The 25,639-nt window shown below is 42.5% G+C and overlaps 1 protein-coding gene across 4 annotated transcripts in view; it reads left to right on the top strand.

Annotated features, from left to right (window-relative positions):
- Nucleotides 1-217: 217 nt before the first annotated feature.
- ARK2N (arkadia (RNF111) N-terminal like PKA signaling regulator 2N) overlaps nucleotides 218-25,639 on the top strand; it is a 43,610-nt gene continuing 18,188 nt past the window's right edge. The window contains exons 1-3 of one of the 4 annotated variants that reach the window (XM_035559975.2): nucleotides 231-392; nucleotides 15,240-16,056; nucleotides 21,624-22,103. In XM_035559975.2, the coding sequence (XP_035415868.1) occupies nucleotides 15,333-16,056; nucleotides 21,624-22,078 (1,179 nt within the window). In that variant the 5' untranslated portion in view covers nucleotides 231-392; nucleotides 15,240-15,332 and the 3' untranslated portion in view covers nucleotides 22,079-22,103. Of the gene's footprint in view, nucleotides 393-4,101; nucleotides 4,122-8,053; nucleotides 8,281-15,239; nucleotides 16,057-21,623; nucleotides 22,104-25,639 lie in introns of those variants that run through there. The other 3 variants (XM_035559972.2, XM_035559973.2, XM_035559974.2) reach the window with 3 other exon arrangements.

Genomic DNA, 25,639 nt, shown 5'->3' with positions numbered 1-25,639 from the left:
TCCCCTGAGGCACCGGGGGGCCAGCGGCGGGGCTCGGGCGCTCCCTGAGGGGGCCGCTGCCGCGAGCCCTGACGAGGGCCAAACCCAGGGGGGCCGAGCCGAGGCCGACCCCGCTCCCCTCACACCCAGACCCCGCGGCCCGTGCCCGTTCCCCTCTCCCCGTCCCCGGCCTCCGCCGCGGCGAGGCGCTGCGGGGCGGCGGCCGCTCTGCGCGGCTCTCGCCTGCTCCGGCTGCGGAAGTGACGGCGGGCGGCGGAGCCCCGCGGCCTCCGGGGACATTTTCTCCGGTGTCGGGGCCGCGGCGGAGTCCCTCCCCCCCGGCTCCTCCCGGCCGCCCATGCCCCAGCCGCTGCCCCCCGGGGGGGAGGCCAGGAGGGGCCCTCGGCGCCCAGGTGAGTGCGGGCGGAGCGGCCGGGCCCGGCCGCTGTCGCCGTTGTGGCCGCCGTTACCCCGCGTCCCGTCACGCTGTCGCCCCCGGGGGGGGGGGGGGGGGGGGGACGGGGGGTGTTACGGGCGCTGCCCGCTCCTCGAGGCGGGGGGGAGGGGTGAGATTTTGGGGAGGAAAGCACAACTTTTGGGGGCGGAGGTGTGGGGCTGCGCGCCCCGCCGGTGCTGTGCGCCCCGCCGGTGCTGTGCGCGGCCTCGTTTCGCGTGGCGGTGTTTTGGGGGGGGGGGTTGTTGGATTTTTTTTTGGGGGGAAAAGTTGTGGTGTCACCACCGCTCAGCCAGCCCGAGGTGGCTGCCGAGGCGCAGCGGGCGCAGGTGCGGCTTTGAGCGAGGAGAATGTAAAGTTTAACTCTGCCACTTGCCCCTCTTTGAGTAAAAAGAGAGGCAGACCGAGCGGCTTGCAGCAGCCAAGCGCTTTCCCCAGTTTCAGTGTTACAGCTTCGCATCGAGGTTGTCAGGCAAACACCTACGAGGCTGCTCCAGAAAGTCTCGCCCCCTCTTTTCGGGGGGCTGTGCAGCTGGCAGGGAGCTTCCAGCCTTCCCCAGCAGCTCCTGGCTGTGCTTGCGTCTTGGTTCCTTCGTGGTGGGATCCGGCTGCACGTGTTGGCGTCCGTAGGTATCTGTGTGAGGCCCTGACGGCGATAACCAAGTTAAGCAGGGTCTTGCTTGCACCTCCCTGCGTGCTTTAAACCAGCACAAAGTGCCCTGCTGCACCTCAAAGGCTCCAACAACCTGGATGTGGAGAGGCTGTGGCATAAGTGTAAGTCCCAATTTGTTACTTTTTTACTGGCTTGTAATTCTGGCTTTTAAAAGCGAATGAACAGTGTAAAGCTTTGGACCCGTAATCATCTCCTGAAAAATGTAAGTTTTCTCTTAAACACCTCCTCTCCAAGTAGATTTTTATTTGGCTTTAAGTCTTTTCTGGTACTTGTCAAGCATAAGACCAAACAGCAATCTACTTACAGGACAGGATACTTGCAGTTTTCAGGCTGAAAACTTTAAGTGCAAATGTATTACCTCTCTCATTAGAACAGCAGACAAACGTTTACACTTAAAATGTTTGTCCTAAAGTGTTTTAAGTTGCTTAAATCGGTTTATAAACTCAAGGTCTGACCTTGGTGATATACCGTGTACTCCAAATAAGTGGGAAGTGGTTATGGCGATCCTTTGAGGTGTTCATCGTGTGGCCCTCCTGCCTCCCTTCACACCCGTAATCGCCGTTTCTGAGAGAAGAGCTGAAGTCAGGCAGTGCAGCTTCCCTTCTGCCCTGGAGGAGGGAAAGCTGCCTCTGAGGAGGAAATAAGTTTGTAACGACCTTTGAGGAGAACAGTAAGTTGCTTGTGAGGCGTGTTTGCTAAACCCAGACGCCCCACGTGGAGCTCAGATCACAGGTAAACGCTCGGTACAAAAGCAGTGGGGTGAAGTGCAGTGAGCTCATCTCCCTCATGGCAGTCGGTTTTCAGCAGTTTTCTGAGCATTTCATGTGTCCAGTGATCTAGAGGAGCCTGCTGCTGGCGAAGGAAGCTCCAAAGCAGGTGGTTATGTGGCTACTAAAAGCTAATAAAAGGTTGCTCTCTGTGGTTCTGGCATACCAGCAAGGCTGGTGTTTTGTCTGGGTGGCTAGGAGGAGGGACGGGGGGTGAGGGAAGGCAGTACATGAGTATAGGCAGCTGGTATTTGTGCTCAAGTATGAGAATAACACTTCTGACTCATTTTTAAGCACTTGAATTTTTAATTATAATGTGTTGACTATTTCTGTTTGCTCTTCGAGCTAATTGCTAGTTGGCTAGCACATAGGCTTCACAAAGAGGTGCGATGAGAAATTCATGGGAAATCAGGAAGAGGAAAGGGCTCTTTCCTCGCGCACGACGCGCGTCGCGGCGCAGCCTGACCCTCCGCTCTTGCACGAGGGCTGCCCGCTCGGTAAAAACCCGAAGCGCACAAAAAAACGAGTTGGGAAATGAGTGGATGCGTCGAGCTGGGTACCGCGGAGGGAAGCAAAAGGGGAAGAAACCCGAAGCCGACCGCAAGGCAGTTGGGAACGGTAAATGTGCGGCGGTCCCAGCACGTGAGCCGAGCTGTGCCGTGAGCGATAACGGGGAGGTAGGAAGGAAGGATGTCTGCCTGCGTCTGGCGAACGGGCAGCTGACAGCGTGGAGGAGGTGGGGATTAGTGGGGTAAGATAAGACTGGATGAACAAAGAGCAAATATAGAGAATCATGAGGGGCTTTGAACGCGAAGCGTTAGGGAGATAGGTTGGTGTAACCTGATCAGAACAAGAAATAATTGCCTCGTTTTTCCTGACCTTCCCCCCCCCCCCCCCCCCCGTCTCCGTGCTGGGTGTTTACATTTACAGTGCAGGCTTTCTCGCCTTGCCTCCAAGGCCAGAACCGATTTTGTTCACTTTTTTCACTGTCTCTTACATATGATCCCATCATCCCCCTGCTCCACCAAGGATGCCTGTGCTGTTTGCGACCCACCTGGATTATCAGCATTTCACAAAAACATCTTTTTCCAAGGTGAGAGTATCCGCACGCTGTGCTGAGGTGGCTTTGCTCTGCGTGGTCAGAGCTGCCTGGTTACGCTCTGGCCAAAATATTACTGCTGAAAACGTTGAAAGCTTGGAAACTTTTCACATGAGTAAATTGTTCCATCAACCTGTGTCTCATTCTCCGTAACGTCTCAGAGGCGGTGGGTTGATGGTACTTTCTGACAGCACGGGGTCTATGGTCAATCTCGGCTTCTGCGTTTTTGTCTGCAGCTGACCGTGTGGCTTTCAAACCCGTAAACATTGACAGAAACTGGGCAGCAGGCTTAATAACACATTTACTAGATCAAAGTGGAAGATTTCAGTACTGCAGCAGCAAGCACGTTAACTCGCACCTCAGAAGAGGAGCTCCTGGAAGGAAGTACCAGAACTTGAACAGTATTTGCTGACTTACACATTGTGGGGAACAAAAAATGAAACGGCCGCGGGAGAGCGTGACGGGCTCAGGGCTGGGAATGAGCACAGGGATAAAAAGAACTGCCGCACGATTACAATGCTGGGACTGCAGCTTAGGCTGTGTACAGGGCAGCAAGGAAGCCACTTCTGGCTCAGTTTTCCAGCACACGAAGCGGAGCTCAGCAGAGAACCGAAGCTTTTGACTTCGTCGCTGTGGGGCAGCTGAGCTGTTACGGCACGGGGATCTGCTGCAGCGAAAATTTCTGCTTTGAGTCTGCAAATTGGGAGCTTGGATGTAACTGGGCAGTTCTGAGGGGGAAAAAAACCACAACACAGTATTTTTCTTTTTTTTTTTTTTTAATTACAAATTTAGGTGTAGAATAACCATAAGCCTCTGCAGTTGCTTTATCCCAAGTCCATCTCTGAACTTGCCTGGAGCAACTGATGGTGTCGCTCACCCAGTTGCTGCTAATAGAATTGAAATCTGTGGTTGCCTGTTCACACTTGTTTGTATTTCCCCTTCGCATGGCTGATGAGCACGAGCAGAGCTGATACGGTGTAGTAATTTCTGCACGGATGTGACTTTGTTTCTGCAGTTGAGGCACACGGCGATTACTCATTCAGGACTGGAAATGAGATGCAGCTCAGTGGCTGAGGTGTTGCAGTTACACCGTTGCAGATGCATTACTGAATGCACAGGGAGGTCAAGTAACGTGCCCATGGCTGTGTGGTGAGTCATCTTTAGGTTCAGAGGGATCTGACCTAGTACCCCTTTTTATTTAAGGTATTTTAAAATCGATTTCACCACATACCCTGTCTCTTGAATGTTCAGAAATGGATTTAATTAGCAAAATAGTGTACAGGCTTTGGCCTTATCACACCTTGTGATACTCATCTCCCAGAAGACATCTAAAAGCTGTTGGGTCTCAGTCTGGCAGCTTTAAGTCATAAGAAGAACAGGTGGACACTTCAATTAAATGCAGGTAGTTAAGACTCAAGCTAGCACTGTTGTTTCAGTGTGCTTGGATCTTTGCTTTGACTTCATAATGAAACTTCTGCAGCATCCTGCAGGATGTTCTTCTGCTTTTATGCTTTAGGATTTCCTCAAAGTGAGCAGGCAGAAACTGACTGTGGTTGGATAATGTCCTTGCCACGTTTCTTCTGTAATGTCCTATTTCATAGTGCTTGGTCATTAGTCTTCCAAGACTATTTCGGAGAAAGCAGATTTCACTTCCATTCATTCAAAATGGATAGAGACCAAGAGGCTCTCAGTAGCAGAGCTGGGAATAGCTGAGAGCCAGGCTTTGCAATGCCGGTTGTCTGTGAGTAGTTTCTAACATTTCAGTAATTGATTTTTCATTGGGAATATTACGTTTCCATGATAGCAGTTTGCACCGTATGCTCCAACAGTCCTGTCAAACTTGCTGAAGTAAAAAGAAGCAACTTAACATGATAGCCAGATAAGATTAAGATAGCACGGTTCTCCTGTACCATGGTTTCTAATCAGCTGGAAATCTCCCGACTCCTCAGTTTACTCTCCCAGTTCTTGCTCTGTGGGAATGCCAGCTCTTGCTATAGAGACATCTAAGTAACCTGGTACAAGCAAAATTTTAGGGAAGAAGAGTGATAAAGGCTGGGCCAGGAAGCTGTCTATTAATCCCAAGTACTCTCGTTAGGAATACAATGTAAGATAAGGGTTGTTTTTTTTAGAGACTCTGCTAAGGAAGTAAGCTGGATGAAATGCTGGTAGCCTGAGGCCTCGTTGCATTTCACAGGATATCTTTTGGAAATGAAGTTGTCGTGTGGGGAAGAACGTGCTTGTAGGCAACGGTGTCCACGAGCTGAATTACTTATAAATACAGTTTGAGTTGTCAATAGCTATGGTTCCTCCAGAACCCGTAGTACCTTTGGATCAGCATTGCATAGAATATGAGGAGTTAAAAATAAATTTGTGTTATTTTTTTTTTTTAAATGAAATTAAGTTTTGTTTTCTATGACTCGGTTACTGATATTAATAAGTCATGTCAAAGGCAATTCACAGGCTTTGGATCCCAGGCCATGCTTGATCTACAGCTTTTATCAGCCCACTATAATCACAGAAACTCCAGAAATTGTTGAATACAGCAAAACTAAGCTAGGGAAGTCTAGTGAGTATCATATCACAGTTAGCTAATTTTTGAGGGCTTATGAAACTGTAAATCTCACGTAATTTAAAAGTTGTTTTAATAAGATGCTTGATTTCTCTTTTTTTTTGTATTGTAAGGTGAAAGTGCTTGTTCTGCTTAACACCTGTAGTGAATTTTATTGTTCCTATGGAATTCGTAAAGCTACATCAATGATAGGGCTGTGTTGGATGAACACAGTGGGATTTAATAAATATTCCAGACTTAACACTATTTTTTCTTCTACATCTAGGAAAGTTGTATGTATGTTACTTACACATCTGCTATTGTTAATTATTAGCATTATTCTTAAGAAAGCTCTTCCAGCTGAGCTTTTTTTCTTAAGTAAAGAACAATAATGCAAAAATCATTTGGGGGTAAATAGTGTTTTTAGTTAAGGGTAAGGCTTTTTTTCTGTTAATACCTGGATGATACTGATGAAAACTACCATCCAGTTTTCTTTTGCTCTCTTTATAGTTGATAACTTGGTGTTCTCTTACCAAGAATGATATTTAATCCCTGTAGTCAAATATATGCAAAGTCTTCTGTACATTATGGGAAAGAAATGCCTGTTTCCTGGTCTGTCTGTTGTCCTGTCCTAGCAAAGGTCTGATTTCTTCACCTGTGCCAGCTGGAAGTAAATGCTTTAGGAAGTATCTGATAGTAAAAACAGCATTAAAAGCATTATTCATAATGCACATGCAGCTGGCTTCTGACCCAGTCAGTTGTGTGTTAGAAATACCCAGAGCAGCTTTTGTTCAGCTGTAGAACCAACCTGCGTACTTCCTACTAATTTATTCACCTGCTGGCTGTCAAAAGCTAATTAACCCTCTCCTGTCCTTTTTCCTTACGTGCTCTGTTCTCCTGCTGTAGCAGATCGTGCCCCAGTCTCTTGCTGACTGCCTGCGTCCACACATCTATGGCTGCTGCGTCGCGTGAGAATTTCCCATTTTTTTTTGTCACAGTAGTTTCTTAGGAAACCTCAAATAGGGAGCAGTGCGTTAGGATTTGTGAAAATACAGACTAAAGGTTTGGCTGTCTTCTGAGCTGTGGTCTTGGTTACAGTCCAGCAGCACAGGTGAACGTTCTTAGCGAGAAGGCAGCGGGCTGTTTCTGCTGGAGCTCTGTCTGTGGCTTACTGGGTCCTTAGGTCACAACAGAGCAGCGTCATGAGCGCTTCCTTCAGTGGAGCATGTTGGATGTGTAAAGACTACGTCAGCGATCTGTTAGACACCAAAATAAATTGGTATCTCTTATTACTAGTTTTAAAAAAAGAGACTTTGTTGTCAGTAACAGCCCAACAGCAGTTGATGTCTACTGTTGCTAAAATTTTCATAATTCGACTGCATGACTTTCTCTTTAGTGTACTGATACCATTCATTTTTTAGTAGTATGCCTACTGCAATTTCATGTCACAGCATTTAGATTTTGCACTTCTAGCTTAACAGTTAAGTCAAAAAATGAATGCTAATAACTTGCGGATGAGGAAATGACTTGAGGTGAGGGTCTGGCTTATAGATCTTTTCCAGCCTTTGCGTAGAGTCTGGGCTTGTCACCTAGTTCTTCTGCTGTCCAGACCGTAAAACGTTTATGTCACTTCCACATGTGGCAGGAAGATTCTGGCTTTAGAAAAAACAGTATTGGTATTGAATTAAAGTATTTCAAGTTTTAAAATACACGAAATTTGGTTTGTGTTTACTCCCTTCATACTAATATGTGACAACGATGTGTAAAATACTTGCAGACTGTAAATTTGCTTAATATGCCTGTTAACTCATCTTTGTTAAAGACAGATGGCTGTCAAATTGATACCAGTGCTAGTTCATTGAATGACTTCGTCTTTTAGGTAGCTTTGAGAGATTGTGAGCTGCTGGTGATTCCCTTCGTGTGCTGCACCAGCTGCAGGAGGAGTGCAGGAGTCAGCGTGGTTCCTGCAGCAGGAAGACCCCTAACTGGAAGGGAGCAGTGGCACAGAACTTGACAAAACAGCTCTCTCTATTGAGAGTGTCTGTGCTCCCCGCGTCAAGGATTGTTTAATTACAGGGCGATGTTTTGCCAGATCAGGTGAATTGTCCAGTGTTGTCCCTCGCTGCAGGTCCTTTGCGTTAGGCTGCTCACGTTGCTCTCCTGGAGTGCAGTTCTCTGATCTCGTTTAGTCCCCTGGCCCTGCGATAAGGTGGGGAGCTCCCTCCTGGGAGGTCGAATCGCAGACGGAGCAGCAGGTGGGCAGTTCTGCCTCCTCACAGTGGCACTGAGCTGCTGGAGAGGCTGAAGGACTTGTGGAGCTGCCGTATGAGTATCCCACAGCACTCGCTGCTGCTTCACTTTTTCCAAATAGCAGCAGCAGCAGGGTACAGAGTGTTCGTTTGTGCCTGTCTGTGCTGGATCAGCTTTGATTTTGCCGGAGACAGCAGTGAGATGACTCGTACCTCAAAGTTACATTGCTCTTGCCTTTTGAGCTATTAGCGGGTAATGCAATGTGTGATTACTTTCAGGCTTTTACAGGTAAACGTTCTTAATAGAAAGCAAATCTGCACTCTGAAGACCAGGATTGAAGCGTTACTGTTGTTCCCAAACAATTTAAGATGTGGCATTTCTGTGAGCATTGCTGTATTGACCACAGTAGAACAACGGACCAACGTTTCTGGAGAAGAGGTGTGCGTATTTAAAATGGCATGAACCAACGGAGGAAGCACAGAATACATTTCTTTTGAGTTATAGAAACGGGTAGGTAAAATGGGAAAGTTTGTTAAACTCAAAGTCTTACAAAAAGATAGTACATCTCTATGGCTATCCTCAGTAGGGTGATCTTGTGCAAGCGAATATATGGCAGAGAGAAAAAGAAATGAAACATGGCTCTCTATAGCATGGATTTCTACCACTAGTTTTATTGAAAGAATAAAGAAAATCTGAGTGAAACTCTTAAATTTTTAGGAACAGATAGTAATAAAAATATGCCCTCTGTAATTTATGGAGTAGAGAGTGCTGTAGACTTTAGATCACTGTGCACTTGGAAGAAAAACAGTTATGCTCTGAGGAAGAACTGGTATTTTAGAAGGGTAAATGTGCCTTTATCTGTATGCTAATGGGTTTATTTTTACAAGGACTGTGATTTTTGTGGGATTTTGATGCAGCTGGTGAATGTTTCTGGAAGGCTGTGTCAGCTTGTAAAGTAACCCATAGCTGGTAGTTACTTTATTTTATTTGTACAGTTTATTTTATTTGGAAGAGGCAGGATGTGTGCATTAAACATTATAATGCAAAGACCTGTATTTAAATGTAAAACCTTGTTTCTTATTAACAATGGAAAATGTTGCTTTTAAAGGTTTCAAAGGATGCTTCATGAACCTTTGTTTAATACATATGCTTGTCGTTTTTATTCCGCCTTGAATAATTTGTATAGCAGCCTGTTGAGCCCGCAGTAGGAGCAGCCTATTTTTAACCTCGGTTTGTTTATGCAAAACCAGTTGAAACAGAGCATTACTTTAATCCTTTCTTCTTTTGTTTCACACCTCAATTCTCTTACCACGTCCCTTGCAGAAAGGGTCCTATTCTTTAGGGTTGCTACCAGGCCTGATTTATGAATCATCTGATAAAGAGCCAACTCCACTCCCAGAAATGTGCCTTAGGTAGAATTAGGTATGCTCGTGAGTCAGCTTCGGGGCAGCATTTTCAAAGGAACACTATATAAATTACACAGTATCCGTGCGGGGGTGGCTCAGTGTTATGAAAAATCTGCTCTAGAGCATCGTGCACGCACATCCACACAGCGCTGAGTCAACTGTCTTGAGGTAAATTGAGTCCTGTTTGCAGTTGTGTTGTTTTAAGTGCAGAGGTATGTGTGACACTTAGAGGGAAATAAAAGGCATGTGCTAAGAATGCGCGGTATCCCTGGGGAGGAGGTGGAGGAGTACAAAAGACAGCAGTCCAGAAAGCATCGCTGCTTCCTTGTTTGTCATCACGCAAGTTAGGTTTTGTATAGTGGTCTAATCCTGTGGATTGATTAGTTTTTAATTACTTAGGCATTTTGTTGTTGGGAACATCCACGCATAGTGTTAGTACGAGAATGGCACTGATGAGTTTGCTGCATTAGGAAGCCTGATGGATGTTAATGGTGCGGAAGCAGGTTACAGTAGAAAAGAAGGCATGGCAAATATGTGGGTACACCTGCAAAGGTCTTAGGCAAACATTAGGAAGTGGCCAGTCACTGGAACTCCACTTATCCAGAGTCGTGTGATTCTCTGTCACAAGTGGGCACAACTTTGGTGTTTGTCCAAGTTATTGTTCTGTTAGTATGAATTAGTCTTGGGTGTTACGGTCAGCTCCTCAGTATCCAGGCTGTGTGCTGCTTCTGTCCTTCCCATCTCCCCGTCCTTAAAGAAGTGCTTGATTCAGAGCTCCTGCTGCTCTTGCCAGAATGTTTACATTTTTTAATGTTAAAAAAAAAAGACTTTTACACAATTTTATTGGGCTAAGTTGTATACATTTGTCTATAACTTGTTTACCTCTTACTCCATCCATGCTCAGTTGCTTTGGGTAAATGGGAGATAATCCACTGCTGATAGAAATCATTGTTTATGGAAGTTTGAGCCACTGTATTGTTTAGGTCTATATAAATGTAAAACCATTTAGATGAAAACTGGAGCTGTGAGGTGTATTTCCTCTGGGCAGACTGCTTTAGTTAGCTCCGTTTTCTAAACGAGTAACATACTTTTTCAAATTATAGCTTGTGAATGAATGGCTAGTGGTACGAGGAGGTGGGTTGTTCAACCTTTTTTTCTTTCAATGCTAAAATGGCATTAAAGGACAGTATTTTGCTAGATACGTATTTTTTAATGTAAGCAATTGCTGGAACTGGTGTAAGAGCAGTCATAAGCAGGGGAAAGGTCAGGCACTGGGACAGGCTCCCAAGGGAGGTGGCCACAGCACTGAGCCTGGCAGAGCTCAAAAAGCGTTGGACCAATGCTCTCAGACACATGGTCTGATTTTGGGGTGGTCCTTTGGGGACCCACGAGCTGGACTTTGATGATCCTTGTGGTCCCTTCCAACTCAGGATATTCTGTGGTTCTATGCTCTAAAGTGACTTTTAAGAGCGAGCTGCTACGAGGCACTTAGTTCTTCTGAGTCTGTCGTACCCACAGCTGCTGAGAGGGCGCTGGCTTCATTCTTTATCATGAATCAGTTCAATAACACCTAAAAAGACAACGTACAATGAAGATGAGGCTATCATGATGTTTGTTAAGTATGTCAGGCCTTACCATTTGTTTTGGGTGAAACTCATTTCCTACTGACATGGCAGGATTTACAATTCTGAAGGACATTTGCTTTGCTGAAAGCAAAACAAAAATGTTATGAAGGATGCACATGTGGCCAGTTATTGATTAAGAGCATCCATACTGTCCTTGATACAATTATTTGTGCAGTAGAATATGTTAATAGCATAAATTCCACAATAGCTGTTCTTTAGGAACTACTAATACCTCTGTTTAAATTTCATTTTTTACTTTTTAATTATTTTTTATCTTCAAAAATCTCAGAGCAAACAGTGCTGTGAAAGAAACACTCGGCAGTCCCTCCTGTGGGGATTTGGAACCTGTGAGTTCAAGGTGTGATGAGACCAAACAGCAGGCATTTTTTTGTCAGGTTTGTTTTTATCTGAAGGGATGCTTTGTTCCATGCCCTCCCTCTCCTAGTCTTACTGCCAGCTCTGGCAGAAAATTTCTTATATATATATACATTTATTTTTTTTTCCTGCTGAAGTGAATCTACCCAAGAAAGGCTGAGCCAGCTTTGGTGCGAAGGAGAGAGCAGGACTGCCCACTCGTAAGCAGCGGGTAAAAACCATCTTGACGAGTGGCAGTGAGCTGTTAGACTGGCTGGGCTGTCTCTGCTCATCTGACCTTTGGAATCCTCCTGGCTTTCTTCACAAAAGTGCAGTTTTCAAAGAGAGCAAATTGTGTGCCTTTACAAATGAGTCCGTGACCTGAAAGTATTTCTCATGTACAGGTAGATGTTTAAAGGTTTCCACATACTGGTACTTGCTTTGTGTGGCTGGAAGATAAAATAATTTGCTGAAAAAAGCTAGCCCAGAAGTTTTTACAGAATTGCTTTTTTGGGTCAATATCTGTGCATCTGAAAAAGGAGAATGACATTTCTGAGCAATATCTAATTAAGTATCCATCTGTGTCTGTAAGCACCACAGCTTATTTTCCAGTGCTATGTTCTCGTTTAAGAAGACAACTGTTCTTTTTCTTGTGTTACCTTGAGATCACCTTTTCTAATACCATTGCAAGAAAAGAGAGTGACAAGAAGGGACGGGAGTTTTTCAGTACAGTCTATTTCTCTTTATGATCTATACATTCCTCCAATAGGGCTAAATCAATGTTTTTTTTCTTCTTTGAGATGTGACTTTCCTTGGCATAGATATTTTACCCCCACACTGTCTGCACTCTTCCCTACAGCAAAGTCTGTTTGAATCACGACAAACCTTCTTCCCCCAAGATAAATGTACAGTTTTTTTATACGCAGTAACACCAGAATTACTGCAGACGAAGCTAGGAATATCGCGTAAGCCAGCAGGGCAGACTTGCGTTCGTGGATGATGAGGCTGCTGGATGTCCTTGGTACCATCTCTACCGTCCGTGAAGGCTCCTGGTGTCTAGGGGAGGCTGCTGAGGACAGGCGCGAGGCAAATGGCAGTCCCTTGGTCAGGAAGGGCAGGGAGGAGGATCCGGGGAGCTCCAGGCTGGTTGGCCTCACCGTGGTGCCCAGCAGCATTACGCAGCAATCCTCCTGGAGGCCATTCGCAGGCACGCGAGGGGTGCAGATGTGGTTGGAAGCAGCCGTCGTGCATTTAGGAAGGACGGGTCACGTCTGAGCAGCAGGTATGGTATGCCGGGACCGTCGGGACCTCTGACAGGGGCACGTGTACCCTTCTGGTAGTCAGCTTGGTGGGAGATGGACCGGGTAGGCAGGTGGTGGCAATCTGCTCAGCTGCTTCAGGTTGTGGTCACAGCGCGGAGTCCAGCTGGCACAAACACAGGAATGGGGGTGCCGAGGGGTTGTGGGGTCTGCCCGCAGACATGCCTGACATGGTCTGACAGGACCAGGCTGTGGCCAGCCCGATCTCACGGGTCCTGCGCTGAGTGGGCAGGAGCTGGGAGCAGAGAGCTCTGGACCAGACCCTTTGTACAGAAACTGTCCTGTGGTTCCGTGATGGTCAGCATTTGGGTTGTTAAAGCTTGGAATTTTTATCAAGTTATTGCAGCCTGTGTGAAAAGAGGTCCGGTATGGTTTGAGTTGACAAAGCAAGATCCTACATAATAATAAAAAGCTCTATTTTGGAATTAGACTCTAAGCAAGGTTGCAACATGTAGATGAAACGTAATTTTCTCTTTTTTTTTTTTGTGTGTGATAGACCAGCGAGGTGGGAAGTCAAGTAGTGATATCCTTATGTTCCCTTTGGGGGCTGTGAGTAGATGATGTTCCTGGGTAGGATGCTTGCGAGAAAAAAATCCCTAGTCAATTTGTGCCACCCTTTAGCTCTGTGTTGGGCTCCCCTGGCTAAAAGGGTGAAGGCTGCAGAAGCTGTCCTGTAGTTACTAGTTTGAATTTTAAAACGCATTTCTTTTGGCCAGGTTATTATTCTTTCTGTATGTGTTTGAGCAACCAAGTTTGTTCTTGCATGAGTAGAAATCACATTTCAAAGTTCCTAGGAAAGGTATTTTTCTGTTCAAAGTGTATTACCAAGCAAAAGCTGGGAGTTGCACTAGCAGTTACAGTGCGTACCCCGCTGTGAATGGCTTGCCAAGAGTTATATATTCATCAAATCTCTGCTTCGCTTTCATGTCTCCTAGGAAAATTATTCGGTAATGTAGATTTGCAGATGAAATATGTAGGAATACTGATTTTATTACAGCGTTGGGATGCCGTTGTCTCAAAGGTGTATTCATCATGTGGGTTTGTTGATACTGTGCTGTGGCCTGGTAAATAAATGGGCTCTTACGTGGTATTTATTACCTACATTAAATTACCGTCTCCAAAAATTCTTCTTTTAAGTTGGTTTCAAGAGATTTTTTCTCAGTGCAAATATTGGGAACATTTTTCTCTTCTATATATTTTCCTTTATTTTAAACTTATTCCATTCTTTTACTTTTTATGTGAAACGGTGTTTCTACTTGGTTTTTGTTTCCTTTTTCGTATTTAGTATACCTAGAGTTGTCACCTGTGCTTTTCTTCTGTTGTTTGTTATTAACTAAGTTTTCTTTCCTTAACTGGTGTTTCCCATATTTATTTTCATAAATCCCTTGCGTCATCTAGCATTTCATTCATTTGCCTGAAGGAGACACGACCTCAACTTTAATATTCTTTTGAAAGTGCAGTTTTGAAGTGGGTTAGGTGCAGACAGCACAACCCACAGCATCTTGAACCAGGGAAGCAGCCTTACTATGTGCTACAGGTAGCAGCATTACTTACAGGCAGTTTGGGATAGATGGGGAAACAAGAAGGATTGTCAGGGCATAGAAAAATCTCTCTGAACCATCCATGCTCTCTTAGGCTGCTCAAGTCCTACTTGCCCTTGTCTGCAAAAATGCTGCTTTAAAATAGTAAAGCTTAATATTGCTTTTCCTTATGTGTCTATGCTTTTTTTTTTTTGAAGTGCCATAAATTTGTTGTTTTCTGTACTTCTAAACCCATGAACCATTTGTTCCATACAATTAATCTGCAAGTGAATGTGGTAACTGAGAGAACTTCCTTTGCTTTTTTCTTGCATTGAATTCCAAATGAAAATTTGGGTTGAAGGCAGAGTGTGAAAAATTAAGATAAAATGATAAATATTGTACTGCTAAAAATTTTTTTTATAATTTCCTGAAGGTGCTCTAAGTGCTGCTTAGTTGATAACACGCAAGTTATTAATCAGAAAAATAGCTTGTTTTTTGTACTTGTGCTGAAGCAATGCAATTTATTAAATCATAATTTAAAGTAAAATAGTGGTGTGGGTGGATACTGTCTGCTGCTTGCAGCCCATACTATTTGATGCTGTTCTCCTGGCAGACTTAAGAGAAAGTAGGTCAGCCTGTAGGTTCTTGTACAACCAGGACGTGTACGGGAGCCTTTCAAGGAGCACTGAGCGGCGTTTTAGATGCTCCTGATAGGTCTTTACACGTGGCTCACGTTCGTACTGTAAGTTTTGTAAATTATCTTAAAAACATTAGATTATAAAGTTCAGAGTCCTGATCAACTGCAAAGAGATTTCTCATAAATATGGAAACTGGACGATGTTCTGGGCTCTCCAGGCAGATGGCTACAAGTCTGGGAGTTTTCGCTCCAGCTTTGTTTATAGGTACTAAAGTTCTTCATTAAAAGGTTTAAAGGTCTAGGTAAGGAAGTTTAGCATATGTTGCTTATAATACACTGTTTAAATCTTTATAAAGGAAAAGTTCATAAATATTTTTCCTGATCTGTTTTGATCTAGTGAGATGAGAAATGTTTACTGTGATTCCAGTGCTGTTTTTCAGAAGCGTGTAAAAGGAAGAGTAGATTGGGTGTAACGGGATGAGTTCACTAGGAAAAAGTAGAGGAAAAAAACAGTGTGGTGCTGAGCAATGCTCTCTGTGATTGAAAGCAACAAGTTGATTGAGTGAGTTCTTTGGGTAAATGATTCTCACTGTTCTGTTCTTGTGCAGGCTGCTGTGTTGCTGAAAACCATATCTAGTTGACCCAGTCTTCCAGTCCGCGTGCTCCATGCTTTGAGACCAGGAGAACCTCGGCGTTCTGAAATGAAGATGGAGGCGGTGGGAAAAGCAGAAGAACTTGTCGATTCGGAAGTTCCTCCAAAGGCTTCCGAGAAGCAGGAGACCGCTCCTGATGAAGACAGACCTTTAGAACTGGAGCCACATCCTCAGAAGGACGGTGTGCCCGCTGCGTCAGACTCTGCGGTGCTCTCTTCAATGCCTTGCTTACTGATGGAACTGAGGCGAGACTCCTCGGAGTCTCAGCTGGCATCCACGGAGAGCGATAAGCCAACGGGTGGTCGAGTTTATGAGAGTGACTCTTCTAATCACTGCATGCTTTCCCCTTCTTCCAGTGGGCATTTGGCTGACTCAGACACATTGTCTTCCACAGAAGAGAATGAGCCCTGTCAAGCTGAAGCTGCTGTAGAGGGAGACCCTTCGGGGGTGTCTGGGGCTGTAGTTGGGAGGAAATCCAGGCGATCCAGGTCCGAAAGCGAAACTTCAACAATGGCTGCCAAGAAAAACCGACAGTCTAGCGATAAGCAGAATGGTCGAGTTACCAAGGTAAAAGGTCACCGAAGCCAAAAGCACAAAGAAAGAATCCGGCTGTTAAGACAGAAGCGGGAGGCAGCTGCTCGCAAGAAGTACAACCTGCTGCAGGACAGCAGTACCAGTGATAGTGACCTGACGTGTGACTCGAGCACAAGTTCATCAGATGATGATGAAGAGGTTTCAGGGAGCAGCAAGACAATCACTGCAGAGATACCAGGTAGAGGATGTTTTTTAAACTGAACTGTAACGCATCTGACATCGTTTCTCAGCTGTCATGCTAAATTAGATGAGTGACACTTGAGAAAAACCAGAACTGCAGCTCTGTAAATTTGAAGACTGCAGTATATTAACAAGATATGGGCAAATTTTAAAATCTGTTCTGAGGTTTCAGTGCACTTTTGCATACCAACAAAGTGTAGAAATGGTAAATTGGAGGAAGGACTATCTTTGAATTCTGGAATTTTCAGATCTCTTCCTTTGTAAGCCTATATGAATTCCTGTCAGTGCTGTTAAATCCCATTAGATGGTGATAATCTAATAAATACATTCTTAAGATAAGTGGCCAGCTTTGCTTTAATATATTAAGACCACAGCTCTGCAGCTGTGTTCAAAATAACATGGCATACCACTTGCCTGTGTTATAGTAAGGCCCTGTACACTACTGCACTTACACTGTGCTTTCAGCTCTCCATTTCAGTGCATGACAAACCTACTTAGCCTTATTGTAAATTCTTGCAGGTTGCTGATGGTCACCTATTTGGGGACAGAAATATGAATTTGTTTACACAGGTGCCCAAGCTGTTTCCAAATCTAAATTTTCAGCGTTTTAGACAAAGCTGTTACCATTTTCCTATGTTGTAAGGATCTATAATTTCTATATTTTTGATTTTCCCACACATCCATGTTAAAAGATGGGAGGCAGCAAATTTTAGGGGCCTTCTTATGATGTTATTAGTGAAAGAAAGTTGAATTCTTCAAGTTCTTGTCTGCTGAGTCTTTGTTATTTTATTAGCCCAAGTGCCATGGACAGGATTTTGTGTGAACTACTCTTGCAGCATATTATACCATAGAACCACCATCGTATGGCAATCAAAAATAAAATCACATAAAAATAAACTTTTTGGCTTGCCAATTTTTACTGGGTTACATGACTTTTTGCCTTCTGTGCTAGAAGTTTGTTTGGAGATAAGTTTAAGCTTACATAAGGCAAGAAGAGTGAAAGGAAAACTGCAATAATTAATCTTAAGTTTCTGAATTAATGTTTGCTAGAATAGAGTTATTTAGAATATTTGCGTCAGATTTTACAAATAATGATCACTGTTCTAACTGGCTTGGTTATGGTGAGCGATCCTGCCACCAGGAGAACTGGCACTTTTCCCACATATTGCTAGGAAGCAGGTTGCACAAAGGAAGTTAATGTTTATTATTGGAAAGTCTGGGAAAGGCATAATCCTCCTATAATTATTGTGCAGTAAAATTTTAATAGAGACTCTAAAATTATTTTTACCATTTTAGTAGCTAGCCAGACCTCTAGCTTTCATAGTTCTGTGCCTTTTTATTTACTCTATTTACACTTTTCTGGGCAATAAAACCTAATGTAAAGCCTGTGTAAGAAAACTTTCTTTCACTGAGTTTTGGGACAGCTCAGCCCCTCTACTCCCAAAAGAACCCAACCACCCCCAGTACAAAATCCCCCAGGGTATATTGTTTTCATTTTTCTATAAAGTTATAAAGTACCTTGTGACCCAGAAAGGTACCACCTGGTATTTTCAGATCTGCCTAGACTTCAGACTTGCAGTGCTGAGATCTGAAGGCACGCCAGGGTACTTTTCCGTGTCAATTGGCTCCTCAGTATTTGAGCTCCAGGTCTCACCGTGAGAGGTGTGCAGTGAAAAGGTCCCATTGTGGCTCATGGAGGAACCTGTAGATTTAATGATTATTAAACCAAGGCCTGATTTTACCTGGGTTGCAAGATGTGGGAGTGCAAAACCCATCTTGGAGAACAGTGACCTTTATTTATTTGGTAGCTGCTATCACCCACCTGGCACCAAATTACATTTAAGACGGCAAAACTCTAGAGCTGTCCTTCTGGGATTAGGCACAACGTGTACCTGCCAGATTGCAGTTTTCCTTTAAACAGGAACAGCGATGGTTTGTGGGAAGCAGTCTGCTAGTCCAAGGGAAAACCATCCCCTGCAGAGATGGGACAAGGGCGGCCAAAAACGCTTCCTGTGCTCGTTGCGGGTTTTGCAGGCGCCACGGAGCTGCGGGCTGGTGGCTCCCAGCGCGCCCCCTGCAGTGACAGGTTCATGGGCCCTCTTGTTGGGATGGGCAAAGTGGTTTAGGTTGTTTTCCTGAACGGAAAGCTGTTTTAGCACGCTTAGCTTTGTGCTCTGAGCGTCCTCAAAGTTTTGGGAAGGAGCAAGTAGTCAGAAGATAATACAGGGTAACAAAGCATTGCTGGAAACCTGAAAAACAAAAATCTTAAAATAATACAGGGTAACGAAGCGTTGCTGGAAACCTGAAAATACAGGGTCAGCCTAAACCTTGTGGATGCTAATGAGAATCTTCTCACTGACTCAAGCAGTTCGGGCTCTTTATTTCGTTTAATGCCATGATTTTTGAATTACTGCAGGTGAGGAATAATTTCTTATATCTTAACAATTGAGCCTCTCCGTTGGCAGTAGGGTTTTACCATGCTGTAACAAAAACTAGATAGCATTTGCTTTGGGCGTAAGAGGATGATCTTCAAGTCCTAAAATAAATTCTTCTAGACGTGCTGCTATTGAAAGGTTTCCCTTTAAATGCTTTCAGGTTTGATCATGCAAGTTAACTCCAAATGATATTGGCATGAGAGCAAGGCTGGAAATCAACATTTATTTCTTTGTAAACACTTTTCTTTGGAAGAAGTAAAGGGTTTTTAAAAAAATTTAAATATAATATGAAAAAATGGTCCTTTCACAGCCATTGTGCTTTCTACAACTCGAGGTCTGAATTGAAATAGGGATGACTCACGTTTTAGACTTTCAAAAATCTGTTACATTTGAAGTACTGATCTTAAAAAAGATGTTGCAACTCATTTGTTTGAAGAAGAAAAAAAGGATTTTTAATACACAGAAATCTGAAGAGAGGAGCACGATGCGTGTGAGGGAGTCTGAGCCAGTTTACTTCCTCCGAAGGTTAGTGCACAGACCTTGGCTGAAGCATCTTGCAAGGGGTGAATTTTGTTGGAGGAACGCAGAATGGCAAATCTAAGAACAGGGAAAAATCAGAGTGATTTGGAGTCAGCTCCCCCTTTGGAAGGGCAGGATAGGATAATGGCTAGGTATTGTCCACCAGTGCTGATTGCAGTGAAGATGCAGCATGACTTCTTAAGTGTTGTCTGGTTTCCTAAATTAAATGACTTTGGACATGGTCATTATTTGGGTAGTAATTAACAGATCCCTTAAAGAGATGACGGGAGTTTCATAGGTGCTGTTCTGCAGGTGATAGTGTCTTGGCTAACTTCTAAAACTAGAGCTGCGAGCTTGCAGTTAGCAAGGGGACCACTCTGATAAATGCTAGCTTTTTAATATTGATAGAAATGCATTTTTAGACTTACTTTTTGTAAACACCAAAGGCCACCAGTAAATGACAATTGAGTAAGGTATGTTATAAGTAGAACTGCAAGGGAAGCCTTTGAAGCAGATTGATTTGCTGCTACTGTAAATTGTAGATATACTATGAATGATGCCTTTAAAAAAATGACATTACAGGGTAATGTATATTTCAGTACATAGTCTCTTTAGTTTACAAAACAGTTTTGTCAGCTTTGACTGTGCTAATTCATTCTTAACTTTAAAAGCCTGCCTATATTGTATCTCACATATCACTGTCAGCAGTGGTTTTAATTTAAATTGCAGTTAAAACTTACTCAACATTACTTAAAGGCGTCAGCTCCTAAATCTGTGGAAGTCAGAGTGCTGTTTAGTCCTTTTGTCTTGGGATAAGATCCCTGACTAAAAAAGAGTAAATACAAACATATCGGCTGTTCAACACTAGGAGTATGTGAACAGAAGTAGTACTTTTTTTCAGGGGGAAAAAGACATTGAATATTCAAAAGGAACCACATTTTAGGAAAAAGGTACCATTTTACTTAATTATTTTTAGTTAAATACCATCAAAGAGATGGAAGGTAGTTACTATAAAGTGTTTTATTTTGGGGCAGTGGACCGGAATGATGAATTTCCAGCATGTCTGAGAGAGAAGACTTCAAAAGTAGGTTTTTTAATAGAAAGTCTTTGTCCCTCAACTGGTAGCCTTGCTACTGCTCGAAAGTAAAAAGAGAGTAATCCCAGGCTTTGTTTAGCTGTTACTGAAGGTCTTATGTATACCTCACTTAAATAGCTCCTAAAATGAATGTATTGTTCAAGTGATACTGTAATTTTGTATGCTCAGTGGAATCCCAATAAAGAGTTAGTGCCTTATGCTTTTACTAGTAAGTATGCTTAGGTTGTGCAATGATTTCTCTCCCTCGTAAAATATTTTCTATTATTCTTAAGCTAGAGAATCCCACGAGTTTTGTATTTATGTACTAAATTGTCAGTTTATATAGCTGCTTTGTGTAGTTAACGTGGTGCTTGTCTCATTGTGGACCACCTTAGGTGACGTTCCTGCGTTAGGCCAGCATGCACGCATTGGTTATTGCTTATCAAACAGGTGCAAAGCCTGACCTTCTTGGGGCTTTGTTGCTGCCTAGAGGACTCCCGAGTGAACTTTAAACTTAAAAATACAGATACCGCTGCCTTCTCTTGTTAATAAGCAGAGTAAGATAATGAGGATGGCCTTGCATTCTTGCTGCTAAAGCTCTTCCTGAACATCCCAAAGTCACGTTAACTGTTGTTTTGATGGATGGAAGGAGAAAATCCTCCTGCCAGCTATGCCCAGCCTGTTTTTAGCACTGGCTAGAAGGAGTATTGTGAGAAATGCCGCACGGCCAGCCGCTGGCTCTGCAGTTAAGGGCACGCTTGTAGTCGGTGTGAGGTGTGCTGCTGCTGGCATCGGCGTCGTCACGCTGACCTGGTACAGCCCGTGGGTTGTTCCTCTGGTGGAGCTGGGTTCTGCTGTCAGACCTGACAAAAGCTGCTTTCACCTCGTGTATTAGCGCAGTGTCCGTGTATCTTTTTGTGCTCCTCTGTATGCGTTTGTGTCGTGTATTCTCTTCGTTGGTGTTCACTATTTTTTCCAAAGTTAAACCAAGAGCGGTAGGATCTGGGCTTGGCTACTTTAGAGGCTGCAGTCACTGCTTCAGCCTTTATCTCTGTTATTTGTGTACGGTTTTGTGTATGTCCATTATGAAAGGGTTCAACTAGCTAAGTAAAATGCATATAATTATTCAGGTTTATCATTTAAACAGTGGCATCTTGGACCACAGCTTAACAGAAGTAAACCTATTGTTGCATGATGTTTCGGATTCTTTCAGTTGAATTCAGAACTGAAATTGCAAGGGAATTGGACTAATTTGATTTATAAAACAAATGAGACCTTTGTGACAGAGTTGTCTGAGAATTCTAGAATAAAAATAATTTTGAAGCCAAAATTTATGATAACTTCAGTGAGTGTAAAATGTTGTTTATTTTAACATTAATACTGTTGGTTGATTCAATATTTGCTAATTCCTCCCCGATGTCGTATCCAAGGGACACAATTAGAAAAGTTTTATTTTCCTGAGTTAACATGCCTTAATAAACAATATTATGTTCTTGCTTAATGATGTCTTATCAAATGGCCTCAATGTCTTTAAAGCTGGCTTCAGTCGTGCTGGGGGATCTGGAGGAGCGACCAGGGAAATTCCAGGATTGCTTGACAGGGGCACCGTATGGGATAGGAACTGCATAGGCAATGTCCTGGAAGAGGCCATGAACTGCTTTGCCGAGATGCAGAGGCAGACAGAGGAGAAATTTCGCATGTGGATAGAAAAGCTAACCCGTCTTGACACGGATGAAGAAAGCAAGCAACAACTGGAGCCCAGGGAACCTAAAATGCAACTAGTTGGCCAAAGAGTCCCCCCTACCACGCAGTCAGGGGCATTCATACAGATGCCTGATAGCCAAGTACTTCCACAGCAGTCGTTTAATTCTTACATGGGCTATCAAAATGTTGATGCTACGTTAGAGTTTCCAGCGACTTTTAATAACAATTTTCCAGCTATCTTTCCAGAGAATGGGAATATTGCAGAGCCTGATCTGAATCAATCATAAACTTAAATATATATATATATATATATTTATCTCCTATCTTTGCAATCTTGATGTTACTTTGGATTATGCTAAAAACAAGGTTTGCTTTTCTCTTCTCACATATTTGTTTTGTTTTTCTCTTCTGGGTTTGATTACCATGGTATCTTTTTTAATTTATAGAGAATATATATATGTAGTTTTAAAAAAAAAAATGAATTTACACCCATGTGCATGTGCCAGCACACACATAAAACACCTTTAAAGGGAGGGGGGAGTGGGAAACACCATAGGCTTTCATCACCCGACTTCGGAAAATATAACGTAGAATCCTTGTTTAAATACCCCAGAAGGAATAGAGCTATGTTTGTTACAACAGGAGCATTTAGACTGCTCATTCAAATGCTCTTTTTGCATGTTAAAACATTTATATAAGGAAATAAGTTTTATATTTAAAGATGCACCCTAGAGAGCCAGACAAGATGCAGACCCATAACTTTTCCTTAACTCTCTGTTCGTTTGCAAGTTCTGCAGCTTGAACATGGCACACATTAGTTTTTCTTCTTCCTTTTTAGGTAGAAGTAATAAATGAGCTTGCCCTAAAGATTTAGCTATATATAACCAATGTGCACAACTGATTTTTTTGTCTCCCATTTAGTAGTTCATTTTCTGTCCAGAGTTTTTATTAATGTCACTGCTGTCTTGCATATGGCATATTTATGGAAGCAGCTGTCTTACGCTGTGTGCGCAAATAAGCACATATATACATATGTATGTGTTCAGCTTGGGTGGAAATCATCTCCTCTAATTTTAGGTGTCTAGTTTGCTGTTCTGCAGATCTCTGGAAAGAGAAGCACCTGTAGAGGATACCTCCTGGCGGCGTCTTTCTCTTCCATCAGTTGTCTGAACTCCCCTTCTAAATAGTTTAGGTGAGATAACTTTTGGCTAAAGTTAGGCGAGATGAATCACACCCAAAAGGACATGTGTGCGCGTGCATGACCTGTGCAAACAAAGCACTGCTGCTTCCCTATGTATATACGATCAAACTGCATCCTTCGTGCTGGGATAAAAATAGTGGTGTCAGTCCTAAGATAAGCAGCCGTCGCTGGATGGATTGATTCTTGGCACAGGAATTCAAACAAAGGTTTGGCAGGCAGATTAGCAAGCACTGTGGTGGTCGGGAGGTAAGGTTTGCTGCTCTGGGTCAGACAGCAAGAGCTTCCTCGTTGGAATGCCGCTGAAATCATTATTCACTTGTGACTGGGAATGCCAGAGCACTAGTTTCATTTAAATAATACAATAACTTGCTATTGCGTGGATTTTTTTATACTGATAGTTATCCTGAATAGGCAGGCTTGAAACTGTGATGTTTAAAGTAGAATTAATTTAAAATATATATTAGAAACCTCTATTTAATTCTTACTATTACTACTACACACAGGGATTTTTGTTCACCTCTCCAGTAAGGCCTTTCTTCATGTGAAGTAACTTCTCCATAGCTACCAAAAATGTATACTTCTCATCAGCTAGAACTTGTTAAAAGTTTCTAATGCAAATCAAAATTTTAATAATGGAAATTGAAAATTCTTTCCATAGGCATAGTTTAAGTAAAGAGAACACTATAGGTCTCTTTTGGCTCTGCTATTTTGTCTTTTAAATATCGGTCACTTCTGTTTTTTTCTAATTATTTTAGTCAAATTCCTTTTCTTTACGTTGGAAGCAACCCCTGTATCTTCTGTAGGTCTAACTTCTTCCTTCCTGAAGTTAGTGGGAGATTTTTCATCAGTTTGTGGCTTTCAGATCAAACCTGTAACAGGAATTCAAGAAGTGCTTTTTATTCTTGGTATGATACTGTCACTGGTGTTTTAACATTATTCTTGGCCCAGACTTTTTTTTTTTTTTTTAAATTTGTGATGCCTTCATTAAATAGAAAAAGAGGTTAGAGAGCTGTGTTATTTTCAGCATGTTTGAAAGACTATGCAGGAGATAATTTTTAAGAACTGGAGTAAAATCTATACAGAACATATCACCTTCATGCTTAATTTTGATACAGAGATTTTGATATGAACTTACAAGAAGACCCCCTCATCTGAATTTGTGTGTGTTTTTAACTTAACTGTAGGTAAACTTTAAATGAGTTATGTTTAATTGCAATTTAATAAACTTATCTGCTTAAAATTTAAGGTCATTCAGGGAAGATAATTTGCTGATACGAAAAAAATCGTTCTGTTTTTCATAGATTTGATATATATACCTTTATGATGATGATAAGAGCAGCATATTTTAAAGCATGACAACTTCACAAAGCCTTCTCATGCATGCAGAAGCAGCTTTTTGCAGGTGACAGGTTTCTTTTAATGTGTAGGCATCACTTAACTCAGTATGTCCGTAAGCATGCTCTTAGCCTTTTTTTATAAAACAGTATATATGGAGCAATTAGGTATTTCAAAACAATTTGTGTAGGGGGATCAGTTGAGCTTATTTTTCTCTCAGACTTCTAAACTGACTTTTATGTACTGATCACATAAATAGATAATAACTTTGGGGATGTAGCCAGTGAAATTTCTGCCAACCTTCAATGTCTTGGTTAAGTAATCTTTTTCTTTAAAAACAATACAATAACAAAAACAAAGCAGAATTGAAATAATTTAGTGTATTAACAGGTAATTTACATTTGAATACTGTAGGCAAAAATTGAAAATTCTCCAACACTTTTATCCATTATTATTTTATTTTTTTAAATGAAAACAATTATAAATGTAGAAGAACAAGCAGACAATTAAAGATGTAATAATATTAAGGTCAATTTATTGAAAGGCATCCCGAAGGCTGAGGGGATAGTTCATCTGAGATGTAATTGGAACTCATTTTCCCCGTGAAAGCTGCCTAGCGCTGAGAATACCTGTGCAAGAGCAATGGCTGTAAATGATTTTGGAAACTTCTGGGCTCCTGGTAGGTAACTTCAGAGGTTTTTATTTCCTGGAAAAATGGAAATACTTTTGCTGTAGTATCTGACTACAGTTGAGTTTGCCCTGAGTTCCATTATAATTCTGTTTTCAAAGGGCTTTGACTAGAAACTTTCAGGGAGTTAGAATTTCTTCAGCTGAAATTTTAACAGAAATTTTAATCTCATCATTTAATCTCATTGCATTAAAGTAGTCCAGCCTTATTTAAGTGTATCAGGAGGAAACTCTCTTGCTTTTCAACCTGGAGGTAGATTTTTGAATGTATGTTTTTGCTCAGATCTCAAAAAATTGCTTCAAAACCACTGAATTTAACACATAGAGGAGAAATCAGTAGAACTTTTTGCACAGGTATGGAGAATCACAAATGATGATTTGGAGTTTGTGTAATTTTCCTAAGATTTATACTTCAGAAAGGATTAAAGACACATTCTAGTTTCTTAAGTAAATAACTACTTGTGGTCTTATGTTTTTGAAAGAGTAGATGCGTCAGGTCAGATCAGCTGGCGTAGACTGGGATAACTCCAGTGTAAACGGTGCCAATGTAAACCCAACTGGCCTATTCAGGTTTCTACGTTGCCATTTTTAATATTGAATTATGTTCTCAATGCGGCAAATGTTT

This window comes from Cygnus atratus, chromosome Z, assembly GCF_013377495.2.
Source record: "Cygnus atratus isolate AKBS03 ecotype Queensland, Australia chromosome Z, CAtr_DNAZoo_HiC_assembly, whole genome shotgun sequence".
NCBI classification, from domain to species: Eukaryota; Metazoa; Chordata; class Aves; order Anseriformes; family Anatidae; genus Cygnus; species Cygnus atratus.
This window is presented reverse-complemented; position numbering and strand designations above follow the sequence as displayed.